The 19,225-nt window shown below is 43.1% G+C and overlaps 1 protein-coding gene across 1 annotated transcript in view; it reads right to left on the minus strand.

The window, feature by feature from the left end:
- Positions 1-19,225, minus strand: part of LOC126981511 (mucin-12-like) — a 213,412-nt gene that overhangs the window by 194,062 nt on the left and 125 nt on the right. The window contains exon 1 of the mRNA XM_050832623.1: positions 17,839-19,225. This exon is cut by the window's right edge and continues 125 nt beyond it. Coding sequence (XP_050688580.1) covers positions 17,839-19,176 — 1,338 coding nt within the window. The 5' untranslated portion in view covers positions 19,177-19,225. The remainder of the gene's footprint in view (positions 1-17,838) is intronic.

Genomic DNA, 19,225 nt, shown 5'->3' on the forward strand with positions numbered 1-19,225 from the left:
TGATGTAGAAGGAGAGGATGGTGACGCAACTTCCTGTCATTATTGTTATTAGCACCTTCACGCCTCCGCCTCCTCCTCCTCCTCCTCCTCCTCCTCCTCCTCCTCCTCCTTGTAGTCTTTCTCAACATTCTCTTTTTCCTTCTCCCTATTCTCCTTTATCTCCTTTTCTCGCTCCTCCTTCTTATTTCCTTCCACATCCCATTCCATTTTCTCAGACTTCTCCTCCTCCTTCACCTCGTTCTTTTTATTTTCCTCCTCTTCCTCTTTATATGTCTCCCCTTTCTCTATTTCCTCTTACTCCATATTCCTTTCTCATCACCATTCCACATTCTCTATACTCCTCCACCTTCTACTTTTCCTCCTTCTCCTTTTCCTTCTTTGCAATCGTCACCCTATTGTTCTCCTTTTCTTCTTCTCAACTCCTCCTTCTCCTACTCCTCCTCTTTCTCTGCTTACCTCTACACCTTCTCTTCTTCCTCCTCCTTCATATATCTCCTCCAATACCATCCTCTATCTCTTTAACTCCTTCTCCTTCTCCTTCTCCTCCTCCCCACACAAGGACGGGCCAGGCGTCTCCCCTTGTCACGTGTTCAGGTCACGCCCACACGCTCGCCGGACGAAGCAGTTTGTATAAAAAAGACTTCCTCTCACCCGCACGAGCCTTTGAATGATTTGCGTTTGTATGAGTGTTTGTCGTTCCTGTGGTGAGTGATTCGTCGGTAAAGACCTGATACACTTCCTCGCGTATAGTGCTCTTTGTATGTTTATTAGTGATCTTATGCTATGGTGGTTTTTTTTAATATCACTTGTTTGACTATGTTCTTTGTATGAGTTTTGAAGATTTTTTTTAATATCACTTATTCGACTGTGTTCTTTTTGTATTCTTTTGATCAATATTCGTACGTTCTGAATCCCTGTCTTTAATACCAGTGGCTAATATTATCGCTCTCCCGCTCAATGACATTTACGTGGGTGAGTGAAAAGGATGGGCTAAATAGTGCAAGTAAAACAAATAAAATAAATCAAGAAAATAACGCAATAAATAATATGGGACTGTAAATAAAGCAATAAAAGTAGGAAGACCTAGTAAATATAATAATAGGAAAAAGAAGACTTGGTAGGCAGAATAAAAGAAGCAAAAATCTCACTAAATATAATCACAAAAAATACATTACCAAGCACAGGGTTCCTACTTACCGCCCCACCCACAGCAGGTACACTTCCATTGCACCTGGACACAATTCGCTTACCTGTGGAGAGAAAGGAAAGAAATGGTGTTATTTAATTTAATTTTTAACATTAGTGGAGGAAAAACCTGCTAAAGAACAGTGATTCAAACAAGATTTATAGCCTTACTTTCCCTTCCCGGTGACTGGGTTCAAAACTCTACGGGAATAACACATGAGGTTTAAGTTAGTGCGCGATAGAAAACTGAAAATGCTGCGGTAACTGAAGAAAACTACTCTGATGGTCTAGCTTAGATGAATAATGTTGTATGGACCGTAAATTTAAGAAGACTAACCTAAAAGTATGGACACGTTTATGACTTTAATAGAATGGATAAAAACAAATACATCGATTCATGAATATATAGGTATAATTAAAAGCAAAACCATACATATAAAAGAAGTAAACAATATGTAATAGGATACGTTTGTCATTAGTAGATAAAAACAAAATACATAATACATAGACTCATGAAAATATAGGTAAATTTAATCTATAACTAACCTATTTTACCTTATGATCCAAACTTAGAAATAACCTCACAACAACCTCACAATAGCCTCACAACTTAGAAATAACCTCCCAAAGTACCAAGTAAAACCCAGAATTCAAGGAGCATTTAAATCAGAACTGGAGCTACACTCAACATTGGTATTAGTGGCGCATGTGTGTAAATGGATGGAGTCACGTTTCAATGCCGGATAGGGAGGGAAGGAGAGAGGGAAGGAGGGAGGGAGGGTAAGGGAGGGGGAGGAAAAGAAGAAGGGGAGGACGGAAGGTGAGCTGCATGAGGAACTAAGGGATGGGAAAAGATGAGAGAGGGAAAGAAAAGGAAAAGAGAGGAGAGAACGGTAATGAAAGATGATGAATAAATGGGAAATGAAAAGAGGGAGAGTAGAAGAGGAAGAAAAAACAAAGGATACGATGGAAATAGACAAGACTCACGGGTAAGCTCTGAACCCTGAACTGTAACCAAGTAAGTTTTTGAACCCACAGAGTAAGCAAGCGTGTAAGTGGATGAGATTAACGTTCTTATTCCCTTAATTACTAAATGAACCAAATTACAGAGAGCGACACACAAAATGGTCACAATGTATGAAAATAACTCTGAAAACTGTCTGTGTGGTTTTTGTTTTATTAGTAATGTAAATAGGAGAATATCCACGTTTTCTATACCCCTTTGATTACTGAATAGAGTTAAAGACAGTTGGAGGTCAATACTGATGGGTTAACTCTTATAATTCAAAGGCGTCAATCTCTAATTTTTTATATAAGTGATGGACGAATACATATGGAAGAATATTTACGTCTTTACACCAGCAATATCTAAGTCGAGAAAAAAACATATAGTATACGACCCAAATCAATGGTAAACTATGGCATTTGAACTGAGTCATTTTACAGTCTACACATTACTTATCTACGAATATATATGATAGGAGAGATTCGTTTTTACATCTATAATTACTGAGTGGAGGAAAAGACACAGCTATTGAGAACTAAATTTAAATTGTGTCTTATATTCTTGTCTTGTCTTGTCTTGTCTTGGATTCTTTTTAGGAGCAGCGAGTAGCGGGCTTTTTTTATTGTTTCTTTTTTTGTGCCCTTGAGCTGTCTCCTTTGTTGTAAGAAAATATATATAGTCTTCATATTATTTATCATCGAATATAAATGACAGGAGAATCATGTATTTATACCTACAAGTACTTAGTGGAGGAAAATGCATAACAATAAAGAACTAAATTTTAAGGTGAACTAAAAAAAAAATCAACTTTAACTCTATATAATCTTCGCATAAATGATGGAAGAGTTTAAACGAAAGAACAGTTATTTAAGAACTAAATTTGAATTGTATCTTATTTAGTCTTCATATTACTTGCCGACGAATATAAATGACGGGATAATTATGTTTTTATACCTGCAACACCTGAGTGGAGGAAAAGCACAACTATAAAGAACTAAATTTTAAGGTGAACTAAAACAAAATCATTTCTAACTCAATATCATCTTAGCATAAATGATGGAAGAGTTTACATGGAAGAACAGATATATTTCTACACCTGCAGTTACCAAGAGTAGGAAAAGACACACACAAACAGACCCACATAGACACAAATACAGACAGACACAATAACCTAATTTAAAGGACGGGAACAGGATGCCGTACACTGTGATTAATAAAGCAGATCATAATAATTCCCATCATCATCGCATTCTTCCGTCATCCCCTTCTTCCTCTCCCCTTCTCTCCCAGACCAATTCTCTTTTTCCTCCCTCCTCTCCCTTCCTCTCCCTCGCCTTCTTTCTCACATTTGCTATTATTGTCAACTCTGTCAAACCCTCATTCCTTTCTTCCTCATCCCTCGCCCTACTTCTGTACCACCTTCCTCCTCCTCCTCCTCCTTCTTACGTAGAGCACCTGGCACGCGTGGGAACCGTCTGCCGCACCTCCACACACACACACACACACATACACGCACACTCACACTCACTCACTCACTCACTCACACACACACACTCACACACACACACACACACACACACATGCCCATAGCACTAACCAAACCTAACCTTCACATTTCATACGCATCACTTACCGCCTTCACGCCTCTTCGCTTGCAATCAATAGACGCCCATCATCACCACCATCATCACCACCACCATCACCACTACCCTACCCCACCTACACATTCCCCCTCCACCTCCCACACCCCTTCTCCTCTTCCCTTCCAACACTTTGCTTCCTGGTCAAAGAATGGAGAATATAAGAAACGAAAGGAAAGACATAAAGGGATGGAGAAAGAGAGGAATGACAAGAAGTAAAGAGGAGTAAAGGAATGGATAAATGAAAGAAGATGGTGAGAAGGGATGCTGCTAAAGTGAGGAAGAAGGGAGATAAAAAAGAAGAGCAAAGGAGAGGGAAGAGAAGGAGTCAAAGAGGAGTAAAGAAATGAGAGATGATGATAAGGGAATATGAAGTGTGGATTAAATTAAAGAAAGGGAGAGGGACAAAAGGGAGAAGAAAATAATGGTTAATAGGAAGAGAAGGAGAATAAGAAGAGTATCAATAGAGAAGGAAATGTATGGATGAAAAGGAGGAAGGTTTAAAAGAAAGGGAAACGTAGAAGGAGGGAAGAGGGTCAAAAGAAGAGGGAGGACAGGGAATGGAAATGAGGGTGGGAAAGAAGGAGAAATGAAGGGGGAGAGAGAGAAAGGAGGGGAGGGGAGGGGAAAATTGTTGAATGGAGGGTGGGAAAAAAAGGAGAGGGGCGGGAAAGGAGGGAGGAGAGGGGAGGGGAGTGGAGGAGAGGGACGAAAAGTGGAAACAAGAATGGAAACGAGGGTGAGAAAGGTCAGAGGAGAGGGAGGAGGAAGAAGGGAAAGGGAGAGATAAGAAAAAGAGGGAAAGAACAGATAAGAGAGGAGAGAACAAGAAGAAAAAAAAGAGAACAAGGAAACATGAAAAAAATACTAGATGGTGGAAAAGAATGAATATAAGAGGAGAGAGGAAGGAAGAAGAGAAAGAAGAGAACAAGGAGAAGGAGAGAAGGGAAAAGGTGGGGAGGGGAAAGGAAGGGATAGAAATGGAAGAGATAAGGAAGAGAGGGAAGAAGAGAGAAACAGGATAAGAGAGAGGAAGGAAGGAGGAGGAGAGGGGGGAAAGGAGACTGGAGGGAAGGGGAGAGGGGAGAGGAGAGTGGAATGTGGGGAAGGAGGTGGGAGAGTGGGAAAGAGAGAGAGAAGGTGGGAGAGTGGAGGAAGGGGAGTGGAGAGTGGGGGGAGGGTCATCACGTCGAATAACGGAGAGTTGGTGGAATTATTGGAACGCTCCACCTCCCCGCCACTACTGGGTCAGGGCCGCCACCACCACCACCATCACCACCACCATCACCATTACCATCTTCATCACCACCATCATCACCATCATCAGTTATATCGCGACTATCAAAACCACTACTATTGCGACCATTATTACTTCAACTGTTATTCTTTATTGTTGCTAGTTGTAGTTGTTGAGGTGGTGGTGGTAGTAGTAGTAGTGGTAGTAGTAGTAGTAGTAGTAGTAGTAGTAGTAGTTGTAGTAGTTGAAGGAGGAGGAGGAGAATATGCAAAATTTCCCTTGAGCAAATAGAGAACATTGAAAGGACACGCACACGCACACGCACACACACACACACACACACACACACACACACACACACACACACACACACACACACACGGCCTTATCATAAATCAAACTGAGAAAAGGAAAGATGAATGGGAGGAAGAAGGAGGGGGAGGACAGGGAGGGAGGGAGGGAGAGAGGGAGAGAGGGAGGGAAGTAGGGAGGAAGGGAGGGAAGGGAGGAAGGAAGACGGTAGACAAACTGCATGAATGACCAAAGGGAGGGAAAGGAGAAAGAGGGAAAGGCAAAGAGAGAGGAGAGGAAGAAGGAAGAGAGAGAGAGAAAGAGGAAGAAGAGTAGAAGGTAAGAAAGATAGAAAATGGAAGAAAAGAAGTAAAGAGGAGGAAGGAGGAAAGGACTGGAAGAAAGAGATAGGAAAGGATTGAAGGAAGCAGGAAGGAGGAAGGGAAAAGAGGAAAAGGGAGAGAAGGAGGAAGTGAGAGAAGGAAAGGAGGGAAGGAGAGGAGGGAGAGGAGAGAGGGAGGGTCAGTTTGTGTTACGTGTTCATTCTACTGTTCTCTCTCTCTCTCTCTCTCTCTCTCTCTCTCTCTCTCTCTCTCTCTCTCTCTCTCTCTCTCTCTCTCTCTCTCTCTCTCTCTCTCTCTCTCTCTCTTTCTCTGCAGTGTTTCGTGTTGTAGTGTTTGTTTTCTGATCGTTCCACTGACACACACACACACACACACACACACACACACACACACACACACACACACACACACACACACACACACACACACACACACACACACACACGCCTGCCTCACTCCATTACTGTTTTTTTACCTCAATATTCTTAGTCCAAAATATGTCTCTCTCTCTCTCTCTCTCTCTCTCTCTCTCTCTCTCTCTCTCTCTCTCTCTCTCTCTCTCTCTCTCTCTCTCTCTCTCTCTCTCTCTCTCTCTCTCTCTCTCTCTCTCTCAATATAAATAGATTAGTAGATACATAGGCAGCAAAACATAAATATAGGTAAATACATACATTCATTACATACATACATACATACACACATACATACATACATATATATATACATACATACATACATATATTCATACATAATCAAATAAGTGAGTCACAGGTGAAGAAAATTATTATTGCTGAGAACATAATCGCATATTTATGGAGGAAAAAAATTGTGATGATTACATGAAAAAAGAGAGAAAAAACGTGAATATATATAAATAGTCTATCGATTCACCTCCAAACAGTGACATTCCTCTCTCTCTCTCTCTCTCTCTCTCTCTCTCTCTCTCTCTCTCTCTCTCTCTCTCTCTCTCTCTCTCTCTCTCTCTCTCTCTCTCTCTCTCTCTCTCTCTCTCTCTCTCTCTCTCTCTCTCTCTCTCTCTCTCTCTCTCTCTTCATTCGTTTCCATTTCTTTTTAGCTTCTTTTTCTTTATTTTTTCTCATTTCATTTCCTTCTTTTACCCTCCATCGATCTTTATTATTATTATTATTATTATTATTATTATTATTATTATTATTATTATTATTATCATTATTATTATTATTATTATTATTTGTAGTAGTAGTAGTAGTAGTAGTAGTAGTAGTAGTAGTAGCAGAAGAAGTAAAAGAAGAAGAAGAAGAAGAAGAAGAAGAAGAAGAAGAAGAAGAAGAAGATGACAGCAGGAGGAGGAGCATCAGCCTTACACACACACACACACACACACACACACACACACACACACGTCAAATTCCCGTTCAGTCACAACTCGCTTCTAAAACCAAATTTACTTAAACAAATTGAAAAAAACGTAAAAATAGAAAACTCAAAATATCACTATCCAAACCTTCGCTATTTCCGGTTTTCCGCTTCGCCATAAAATGAAGGAAGATTTTATATGTGAAAGAAATATTATTAGAGAAAATGAAATAACGTTAACACAATCTTTCGTAAATGATATCGCAATCTTTTTCATTAGCCAAATAGAAAACGGTACAGCTTATTAAGAGGGAAAACTACATTAACCTTGGACCTTATAAATACTCTCCTTTCCTCTCTGTTTCTTCTTCTTCCTCCTCTTCTTTCTTGTCTTCCTCCTTCCCCTTCATCCTCTACTCCTCTACTTCTTTGCTCTTCCTCCTTTTCTTATTCCCATTCTATCTAATCCGTACATTTCTCCTCTTTCTTTCTCTTCTTTTTCTTTGATATCATTCCCGTTTTACTTTTTCTGTTCCTCTTCCTCTTCGTTTTTCTCATCCATATTCTTTCTTCGCCCCGTTTTCTTGTTTCCCTTTCTCTTATGTTACGTCTGTCATCATCTTCGCTCTATTTACCACTTCCTCTCCTTCATTTGTCATCTCCTACATCATCGCTTGCTTCTTCATCCATCTTCTCCGTGATTCCCTCTTCCTCTTTGCATTCTTTCATTTACCTCTTCTTCCCCCTTCCACTCCTCCTCTTCTCCATACATCTTCATCTTTCCCCTACGTAACCGCTGCTTCATTCATCTTCTTCCCTTCTTCCTCTTCCTCATTCATTTTCTCCCAATACATTCACAACCTTTCTTTATTTACCATCTTCTCGTTTCCTTCTTTCCTTCCATCCTCTTTCTCTTAATCCATCTTCATCCTCCTCTTCTCTCTCTCTCATCTACTCTCTACCTCTTTTACTCTTCGCATATTTCGCTTTTCCTTTAGTTATCATTCTTTTCCTTTAGTCCTTTATTTATATTCACACTACAATATTTTTTTCATATCTTCCTTTTATTCTTTTTCCTCTGTTCGTTGTTTCCTGATGTCTATACCTTCCTCCTCCTCCTCTTCCTCTTCTTTTTCCTTCTCCTGTTCCTTTATTCGCAATCCTCCGCATACATAACCAAGACCACCACCTTCTCCTCCCCTCCTCCTCCTCCTCTTCCACCTCCTCCTCCTCCTCCTTCCCCAACGGCATGCCTCACTCCACTAACTGTTCCGCGGGTTGTGCACTAACTGTTCCCCTCTAACCACGACGCCACAGTTTGGGTGTAGCCTTGACCATCTCTCTACACCCCCCCACCCCCACCCTTCCTCTTCTCTACCTCCTCTCTGCCTCCTCTTCCTCCTCCCTGGCTTCTACCTGACTCCTCTCTCCCTCTTTGCTTTATCCCCTTTTGCCTGTCTCTCCTCTTTTTGTCTCTGTTATCTACCTGCCTATATTTTCTCTCTACCTCCCTTTCCTTCCTCTACCTTTCCTCTACCTCCTCTCTGCCTCCTCTCTGTCTCTCTCTCTCTCCCTCGTTGTTTTATCCCTTTTTTGCCTGCCTCTCCTCTTTTTGTCTCTGTTATCTACCTACCTATCTTTTCTCTCTACCTCCCTTTCCTTCCTCTACCTCTCCTCTACCTCCTCTCTGCCTCCTCTCTGTCTCTCTCTGCCTCTTTGCTTTATCCCCTATTGCCTGCCTCTCCTCTTTTTGTCTCTGTTATCTACCTGGCTATCTTTTCTCTCTACCTCTCTTTCCTTCCTCTACCTCTCCTCTTCCTCTTCCTCTTCCCTGCCTCCTCTCTGTCTCATTGCTTTATTTCCTTGTGCCTGGATCTTCTTTTTTTTTGTCTTTTCTTATCTACCTACAATGTCTCTATTTTCCACTCTTCCTTTCTTCTACTTCTCCTTTATCTCCTTCCTGTCTCTTCTTTGCCTCTCTGTCTCATATTTCATCCCCTTTTGCCTGTCTCTCCTTTCTTTGTCACTATCTTATCTATCTACCGTGTCTACCTTCCTTCTTCATTTACTCTACCTCTTCTCTGTCTATCTCATCCCCTTCTGCCTTACCTCCCTCTCCTCTGTGTCTCTTTGTTATCTAATTTCTACCTTGTCTCTCTACCCCTCTCCCTCTTCCTTCCTCTACTATCTACCTTGTTTCTCCCCCCCTCTCCACCTTCCTTCCTCTACCTTCTACCTTGTTTCTCTACCACTCTCCCCCTTCTTTCCTCTATCTTCTAACTTGTCTCTCTACCCTTCTCCCTCTTCCTCTCTCTACCTTCTACCTTGTCTCTCTACCACTCTCCCCCTTCCTTCCTCTACCTTCTACCTTGTCTCTCTACCCCTCTCCCCCTTCCTTCCTCTACCTTCTACCTTGTCTCTCTACCCCTCTCTCCCTTCCTTCCTCTACCTTCTACCTTGTCTCTCTACCCCTCTCCCTCTTCCTTCCTCTATTTCTTTTCTATATATCCCTATCTCTTTGGCTCACCCTCTTCTGCTTGCTTCTCTTCTGTCTGATACTTGTTTTGTTCCTGTCTTCTCGTATTATTAATGTACCTGTCTCTTTGGTTTTCTCTTGTTCAGTTTGTTTCTTTCTTGTCTTTAATTAATCTTTTTACTGTCTTTTTTTCTCTACCACTCTTATGTCTCTATTTCATTATCTCTCTCTTTCTCTCTCTACTCTCCTCCTCCCATTGCTCTTTTCTCTCTCTCTCTCTCTCTCTCTCTCTCTCTCTCTCTCTCTCTCTCTCTCTCTCTCTCTCTCTCTCTCTCTCTCTCTCTCTCTCTCTCTCTCTCTCTCTCTCTCTCTCTCTCTCTCTCTAATATAGACTTGAAGTAAGACAAAGAGGAGGACGAGAAGGAGGAAAAGGAAAAGGAAGAGGAGGAGGAGGAGGAGGAGGAAAAGGAAGAGAAGGAGGAGGAGGAGGAAAAGGAAGAGGAGGAGAAGGAGGAGGAGGAGGAGGAAAAGGAGGAAGAAGAAACACAGTTCGTATTGTGGTTGACAGCATGACGAGCCGAGTGGTCTAAGCAGGCAATGGTAATCACTTTCCTTCTCTCTCTCTCTCTCTCTCTCTCTCTCTCTCTCTCTCTCTCTCTCTCTCTCTCTCTCTCTCTCTCTCTCTCTCTCTCTCTCTCTCTCTCTCTCTCTCTCTCTCTCTCTCTCTCTCTCTCTCTCTCTCTCTCAAATAGACACGTAAAGGAAATAAGGCTGCGCTGTTTTTATTACCCTGCATTTTTCTTCTTCCTCCTCCTCCTCCTCCTCCTCCTCCTCCTCCTCCTCCTCCTCTTCATTTGCGGTGAGGAATCCAAGCCTCATCATCTCAGGTGTTGTCATAGATGTATTTCTGTGGCACCTGTAATTCCTCCTCCTCCTCCTCCTCCTCCTCCTTTCTCTCTCTTCTTTAACTTCCTCTTCCTCCTTTCCCTCTCTTCTTCAACTTCCTCTTTCTCCTACTCCTAATAATTATCTCCTTCTTAAACATCTTTCTCTTCCTTTTCACTTTCTTTTTTTATTCTTTTTTCTCTTTTTCTGCTCTTCTTTTTTATTCTTTTTCCTTCACTTCCTTTCTTCTTCATCTTTCCTCCTTCTCTTCTTTCTTTCAACACGGTTTTAGGTATTTTTTGTAACATTATTAGTGCTATGAGTTATTATTATTATTATTATTATTATTATTATTATTATTATTATTATTCTCTCTCTCTCTCTCTCTCTCTCTCTCTCTCTCTCTCTCTCTCTCTCTCTCTCTCTCTCTCTCTCTCTCTCTCTCTCTCTCTCTCTCTCTCTCTCTCTCTCTCTCTCTCTCTCTCTCTCTCTCTCTCTCCAGAACATTTTTAGAATATCGATTTCTCTCTTTTTTTCAAACTGTAATTTATCTCCGTTTTTTCTCTCGCTTTCTCTGTCTCTGTCATTCATTACATATTTTTTCTCTGAACGTGAATTGATCTTTGCAATGTCTGTCAAATTAAAAGAGAGAGAGACAGACAGACGGACAGAAAGACACCCACCCCCCCACCCACACACACACATACACACACACACACACACACTCCCCCGCCACACACGCACACACACACATACTTGAAAAGGGAATGTCCAGAAGAGGAAGACGATGACGCGAAAGACAACTAAAAAAAAAGAGAGAGAAGAAAAAGGAAACAGTTTGTGGGTAATTTTGAGACAACGCCGTTACCTTCCTCTCTCTCCTTCCTTCCTCCTCCTCCTCCTCCCTTCCTTCCTCCTTTTTTCAGGGGTGTGAGAGTGTGTGTGTGTGTGTGTGTGTGTGTGTGTGTGTGTGTGTGTGTGTGTGTGTGTGTGTGTACTCTTTCCTCCACAATTACACTCATCCTGCCACAAAGATTTTCCTCAACATTCCCTCGCCGTTTAAGCTGACCCTTCCTCCTCATCCTCCTTCTTTTCCTCCCTCCCTTTCTTTCCTTTTTTCAATCTTCTTTTGCCTCTCTCGTTTTACCGTTCTTCGTTCGTTCCTTCCTCCCTTTCCTCCCTCCCTTCTTTCTCCCCTTCATCATTCCTCCCTCCTTTCTTCCTTTCTTCCTTTCGTCTCCCTTGTTTTTCCCGTTTTTTATTTATTTCCTTCCTCCCTTTCCTCCGTCTCTTCTTTCTTACTGTTCAACTTTATTTTTTTTTGTCTCCATTCCTCCTTTCTTCCTTCCGTCTTCCTTGTTTTCCTGTTTTTAATTATCTTCCTCCCTTCCCTTCCCTAACTCTTTTCTTCCTGGTTATCTTCCTTTTCTTGTTTCCATCTCTCCCTCCTTTCTCCCTTCCGTTTTCCTTTTCTCCCTTCTCCCCTACTTCATTTCTCCCTGCCTTCTTTCTTCATTTCCTTTCTCGCATTTCCTTTATTCCTGTTGTTTTATTTGTTTTGTCTTTAAGCATTCATTTCCTTACCTTACTTCCTCTTTTTACTCCTCTTCTTCATCATTCTACTCTACAATTTCCTCCTTTTCAATCTTAAAAGCACCTATTTCCCAACCCTTTCTTATTCCTTTTTTTCTTGTTGTATTTGTTTTGTCTTTCAGTATTTATTTCCTTGCCTTCCTCTTTTTTTTCCTCTTCCTCATCTTTCTACTACTCTACAATCTCCTCCTTCATAATCTTAAAACCACCTATTTCCAAACCCTTTCTTACTCCTCTTTCTACTTCCTCCTTCCTCCCTCAATTCACCTCCTTCCTTCCTTGTTTCCTGTATTATCTATTTCCTTGCTTTTCTCTTTTCTTCAGACTCTTTCTATTCCCTCTCTACAATCTATCCCCTATTCTCCTATCTCAAAAACGCCTCTTCCCATCCATTTCTTATTTCCTCTACTTCCTCTCTCCCTCACTCCCTCATCTCTGTCCCTCCTCCCCCTTTTCTTCAGACTCTACCTATTCCCTCTCTACAATCTATCCCCTATTTTCCTATCTCAAAACCACCTCTTATATCCATTTCTTATTTCCTCTACTTCCTCTCTCCCTCACTCCCTCATCTCTGTCCCTCCTCTCCCTTTTCTTCAGACTCTACCTATTCCCTCTCTACAATCTATCCTCTATTCTCCTATCTCAAAAACGCCTCTTCCCATCCATTTCTTATTTCCTCTACTTCCTTTCTCCCTCTCTCCCTCACCTCTGTCCCTCCTCATCCATCACAGCAGTCATTATCCACCCACTGAGGGGCAGAGGCCTTTCCCAGCATTTTCCACCTCTATTTGTCAACTGTTTTCTATCTAGGTTCAGGCCCCTTTTCCCCTAATCCCTCCAATTTCAGATCATATAAAGACATAATATATAAAATCATCCTATCATCATCATCAATATCAATCACCATCAATCCACTGAGGGACAAAGACCTTTCCCAGGATTATCAGCTTATTTTCTGTCTAATGTAATTCTACTCCATCCAGTTTACTTTTTATAACCTTAATCCTTCACTTTTTTCCTTCTCCCCACGCAACCTCATCGCATATTTCCACCTGTTTCTGTTTAATGTTAGTGTACTCCATCCAGTCCACTCCCTTCCACCTTAATCCTTCACTTTTTCCTTCTCCCCACGCAACCTCATCGCATATTTTTCTCCTGTTAGTGGACTTTCTAGCTAACTTCTTTCCACCCTGCTTCTGGTTTTGGTGATGGCAGAATTACCTTTGCAGCGTCTCTTCCTTAACTTTTCAGTGTACTTTGTTGTAGTGAATGGGAGTGTGTGTACAGTGCTTAGTTTCTTTTCTGTCTCTTATTTTCCACATATAAAGAATTTCTACTCCTATACTTTTACTTCCTCCTCCTCATTCATTCATTCACCCCAAAGCTTATTTTCCAACTCTCTATCCAATATTAGTGTACTTAGTTTAGTCTGTCTCCCTTCACCACAATGTCTAAACCTCTACCACTTCCCCAGTCATTCCACTCACCCTCACACTTAACACATTTTCCATCTCTCTTTGTCTGATGTTAGTGTACTCCATCTAGCCCCCTCCTCTCCACCCCAATGCCTCCACTTCCCTCCACCTCCATATCCACCCTTCTCACCCTGTACACAGTTTTCTCACCCTCACACAAAGCACATTTTCCACTTCTCTTTGTCTAATGTTAGTGTGCTTCATTTAGTCCCCTCCTCTCCACCCCAATGCCTCCACTTCCCTCCACATCCATATCCACCATTCTCACCCCCAACACATTTTTTCTCACACTTAACACATTTTCCACCTCTCTTTGTCTAGTGTTAGTGTGCTCCATCTAGTCCCCTCCTCTCCACCCTAATGCCTCCACTTCCCTCCACCTCTATATCCACTCTTCTCACCCCCAACACATTTTTTCTCACACTTAACACATTTTCCACCTCTCTTTGTCTAGTGTTAGTGTGCTCCATCTAGCCCCCTCCTCTCCACCCTAATGCCTCCACTTCCCTCCACCTCTATATCCACCCTTCTCACCCTATACCCATTTTTCACGTTTCTGTTCAATGTTAGTGTACTCCATCTACCTCACTCCTTTCCACATTAATTCTACACTTTAACTTCCTCCTCCACATCTTTCCACTCTCCCCTAATATGTTTTTTTTTCCACCTCTCTCTCAAATGTTGGTGTATTTTTTGTAGTTTTGTTCTTTATTTCCTCATTCATTATTGTCATCTTTCTCCCTTCGTTCCTTTCTTGCCGTTCTCCATTCCCTTTTTCCTTCCTAACTTCAGCTCACCTTTTTTTTTTTTTTTTCTCCCTCCTTCCGTTCTCTCTTTCACTCCATTTTTTTCTTTCTTCTTTACTTACTTATTTTACCATTTTCATTCTTTTATTTATCTAGTTTACTCCCTTCCACTTCTACAACTCTACTTCCCTCCCCTATTTCCTCTTTTATCATTATCTTATCTTCCTCCCTTTTTTCATTTCTCTCTTTCATTCTCTCTTTCCTACCTTCCTTCTGTCCTCTATCGCTTCTTTCTTTTATATTCCTGCTTCATCCCTACCCTTCCCTTCCCAAGCTCGTAACATACATTTCCATTTCTTTCTGTCTAATGTTAGTTTACTCCATCTAGTTCACTTTTCTCTTTATATTGCTTAAACTTTTACAACTCCTCACCCCTCCCTCCCCTCACCCCTAACAACTCCGCCAGGCCTACAGGTAAAGTTTAACAAGGTTCCGGTGGGCGCCTCAGAGTAATTTAGGCCTTCCTGTAAGTGTCGAGGCCCAGCTGGTGTGTGTGTGCGTGTGTGAGTGTGTGTGTATGGAAAAGGGTCTCATAATAGCCATAACACACACACACACACACACACACACACACACTTACACACACACAAGGGCAGATGTAACGTATGTGTTTCCGGTAAAATTCTATAAAAAAAAAAGGAAAATATAACTGCACATCAAACCATTACCAAACAAACACACGCAAAAAAACGGAGGCAAACAAACTCTACGCCCGGACAAGCGTATCTCAGCCCCTCAAGGTGAAAACAAACACAGGTAAAACAGATCCAGGTGAGGCAAACACCGACAATGGAAATCCAGGTAAGTCAAACATTCCACATTGGCGCCGGGAAGCAAACGAATGATTGATCGATATTTTGGTTCATCTAACGGAGCAAGGCCAGCATAACACACACACACACACACACACATACACATACACACACACACACACGCACACTGCACCATAACGCAATAATCCACAAACATTATGCAGTCTCTGTGTGTGTGTGTGTGTGTGTGTGTGTGTGTGTGTGTGTGTGTGTGTGTGTGTAACCTTAGAAGCGCCACACCCCCAAAATGAGTGTACATTGCCTTGGTGCAGTGGTGGGTGGACAAACAAACAAACACACACACACACACACACACACACACACACACACACACACACACACACACGATCAGTCAATCACATCGGCTGAAATAGATAAAAAATGTTATGATGGAAAAAATAAAAGAATGAAAAAAGGTTAAAATAAGTAAGTAAAGAAGAAAGAAAAAAAGAGAAGTGAAAGAAAGAATGGAAGGAAGGAAAAAGGGAATGGAGAAGAGAAAGAAAGGAACGAAGGGAGGAAGATAAGACAATAATAAATGAGGAAATTAAGAACAAAATTACAGAAAAAATTACATGTAACGACGAGAGATAGAATTAGAAAGTGATACATTTCCTCTCTCTCTCTCTCTCTCTCTCTCTCTCTCTCTCTCTCTCTCTCTCTCTCTCTCTCTCTCTCTCTCTCTCTCTCTCTCTCTCTCTCTCTCTCTCTCTCTCTCTCTCTCTCTCTCTCTCTCTCTCTCTCTCTCTCTCTCTCGATGCAATAGTTGGTACAGCATAAAAATTGTTTACTCGTGACCTGGAAGAACACACACACACACACACACACACACACACACACACACTCAAATTACCTGTTTAAAAAGGCGTTGGTGTGGCAATGTTAATTTTGTCTATACTCCTTTCTCTCTATTTTGCTTGTCTGTTAGTTTTGCAATGCCTTGAGAGAGAGAGAGAGAGAGAGAGAGAGAGAGAGAGAGAGAGAATGGATAAAGGTGAAGGAAAGGCAAAGGAAAAGAGAGGATAAGAAAGGAAAGAAAAGGAAAAGAAAGGAAAAGAGAGGATTGGAAAGAAAAGGGAAGGAGAGGAAAGGAAAAGAAAAAAAACACGAGCTAAGAAAGCCAAGCAAAAAAATGTAGAGGTTTGTTTGTGTTTGTGTGTGTGTGTGTGTGTGTGTGTGTGTGTGTTTTGACCTACATAGGCGGGTTGGTTGGCGTGACCTGCTACAGTGGGTGGATGGAGGCAGTCTGGAAACCTCGACGCTGACTGAATACATTAAAACTGACTGACTGACTGACTGAAAGACTGACGGAATGAATGTCACAATGGTTGACTGACTACATGAAAAATTGACAAATAAATAATTGACTGAATGACGAAGTGACTGCTTGATTGAGTTAGTGAGTGATTGACTGGTTGACTAAATGGCCGACTGACAATATGTATAAACATTTAATATGACTAGTTGACTGATTGACTGAGTATCTGTTTGAATTATTTTTTTCCTAGTTAATTGAGTGACAGACTGATTTGGTAAAGTATTTTTTGTTTCTTGAATTTCAAACAAATGAATCAAACAAAACAAAGGAAATTAATTCATATGTATCTCCCTGATTCATTGACAGACCGACTTAATGATTGAAGGCAAAGTAATTGATTCACTTTGCTTTCATTTCCTTACTCGGCAAAGGAAACAATAAAGGAGAACTTGCTTTATTTTTTTATCAAGCGGCTTACAAACACGAGATGGAAATTTTGGCTGACTGAATTAGACAACTGACTGGCTGACTGACAACTCCACCCACTGAGTATGTCCATCCTATTTCTCCTTCCCCTTCCTCCTTCCCCTCCCCCTCCCCCTCCTTCTCCTCCTCCTCCATACTGCCACTTTGCCATTCACTTCACGCCCTTAATACATGACAATGAGTACCCGCCACACACACACACACACACACACACACACACACACACACACACAGGAAGCTCTGAATCACTCTGAGGGCGTAACGGGTGAGGATGTTACAAAAAAAATAAATCAAAATATAAAAGTCATGTGGGGGAAAATAAATAGCAATAATGATAATAACAGTAATAACAACAGTAATAATGATGATGATGATGATGATGATGATGATACTACTACTACTACTACTACTACTACTACTGATAAATAAATAATGATAATGATAATAATAACCTAAAAGAGAAAAAAGACAACACAAATATGGAAAATAGTATGAAATTCTGATATGACAAGAAAAAGATGACAAGGAGGAGGAGGAACAGGAGGTAGAGGAAAAAGAGGAAGAGGAAAAAGAGGAGGAGGAAGAAGAAGAGGAAGAGGAGAGTCCAGGAAATGATCATAAAGTCTCGTGGCCTCTACAGGAGACTCTTCCGTTCCCTCCCTCCCTCCCTCTCTCCCTCCCTCTCTCCCTCTCCCTCCCTCCCTCTCCCCCTCTCCCTCCGCCTGTGGGTCATTACTTGCGTAGATGACCGCTGGGGACACGACCGCTCTCTCTCTCTCTCTCTCTCTCTCTCTCTCTCTCTCACACACACACACACACACACACACACACTATTCATCTGTGGGTCACTTTTTTTGTTTTTTTCTCTCTTTACCTGTCTACAAACACTAATTAATCCTTATCAAGAGACGTCACTTCTTTGTTTTCTCTCTCTCTCTCTCTCTCTCTCTCTCTCTCTCTCTCTCTCTCTCTCTCTCTCTCTCTCTCTCTCTCTTTCTCTCGTACTCACCTGGTATAGAGGGCAGTACTTGTAGTCCCAGGGTAAGGATCCCACGTGGCCCTTCTTGCCTCCCCCTCCCCCCACCAGGTACTCCAGAAGGGACTTGGGGTCAAACTTTCCCTCATGAAGGACCTCCTGGTGGCGCTGTGCCTCCTCGGGGTCGTGGAGGCAACATGATCTTGAGCGGCGGGGGTTGGGCAGCTCCTTAGGGAAGCCGCTTCGAACTGGACTAGAACTGCGAGCTCGATGTTTCTTCTTTGGGGACTTCGAGCGAGGCGGCGGCGAAGGGGTGATGGTTTGAGGCGGGCGTGGCGGTAGGTGCGTGATGTTCTGGTTGCCTTCAGGGGGTTGGCGTGTGATGAACTCGATGTTGACGATTTGTTTTTCATTGTCCCTCTTTTGTTCTTGTGTTTTGTTCTCTGATTCCCGTTCCCGGATTTTCATGGACTCTTGACGGCTACTGACGCTGCCCTGAGCCTCTGTCTTGGCTGGAGGGTTACGTGGAGGCGTCGTGGTCGCTGCATCCTTAGTCTTCGGCTCATCCCCGAGTATCGTGTGTCTGATGAACTCACACGCGGAGTTGCACCTCTTCTTGGCCAAGGGTGAGGCTTCTCGGGGGTCTGCCGCCCGGCGAGCCATGACTGAGTCCACATGCGGCGCCGCGAACACACTGTCGTCCTCAGGATCATCAGAGAACACCGAGTACCCAAAGTCGTCGTGCTCGCCGCCCAGCGTGATGATGAGGCTGGTGCTGCGGGGCGCAAACACCTCGCCGCCCAGCCCCGCCCCGTCGACGCCCACATAGATTGCCGAGTCGCTGGATCGCTGGGACCGTGAACGTCTGCGTCGCGGCGGCGCCTCCGGCAGGTAACTCTCCAGGTAAGACGTCACGACACCTCTCTCTAGTGTTCTTACTTCTCCTGACTGTCCTCCATCTGCCGCTCCTTTATCTTCCTCGGCGGGGGTGCTGGAGTCCCCGATTTCCGTGGCCTCCAAGCTGCTGTCCTGATCCTCCAGCAGCCAGCGGCTCACCTCCTGCACCTCACACTCGCCGCCGGAGCCGTCGTGTGTGAAAGCGATGGAGCCCTTGAGGATGATCCTGGCGCTGGGCTCCCGGCAGGAGGCGACGGCGGCGGCGGCGGCGGCACGGCGGGGCGGGGGCGGCGAGGACTCCCATGGGTAACGGGTCGGACACTTCCGCGAATTTGCACTTTCACCGCGTCTTTCCGAAGCGTCGCCGCCGCCGGTCACCACCACCACGGGGATGACGCAACCCCCGCCCTCGCCCCCCACCGCCACCCCGCCGCCCCCAGGAGGCTCCCGCACGGAAATGACACACGTGTTCATGCCTGGGGGCGGACGCGGGCGGGGCACGCAGGGGCACGCGCTAGAAGGC

This window comes from Eriocheir sinensis, chromosome 48, assembly GCF_024679095.1.
Source record: "Eriocheir sinensis breed Jianghai 21 chromosome 48, ASM2467909v1, whole genome shotgun sequence".
Taxonomy (NCBI): Eukaryota; Metazoa; Arthropoda; class Malacostraca; order Decapoda; family Varunidae; genus Eriocheir; species Eriocheir sinensis.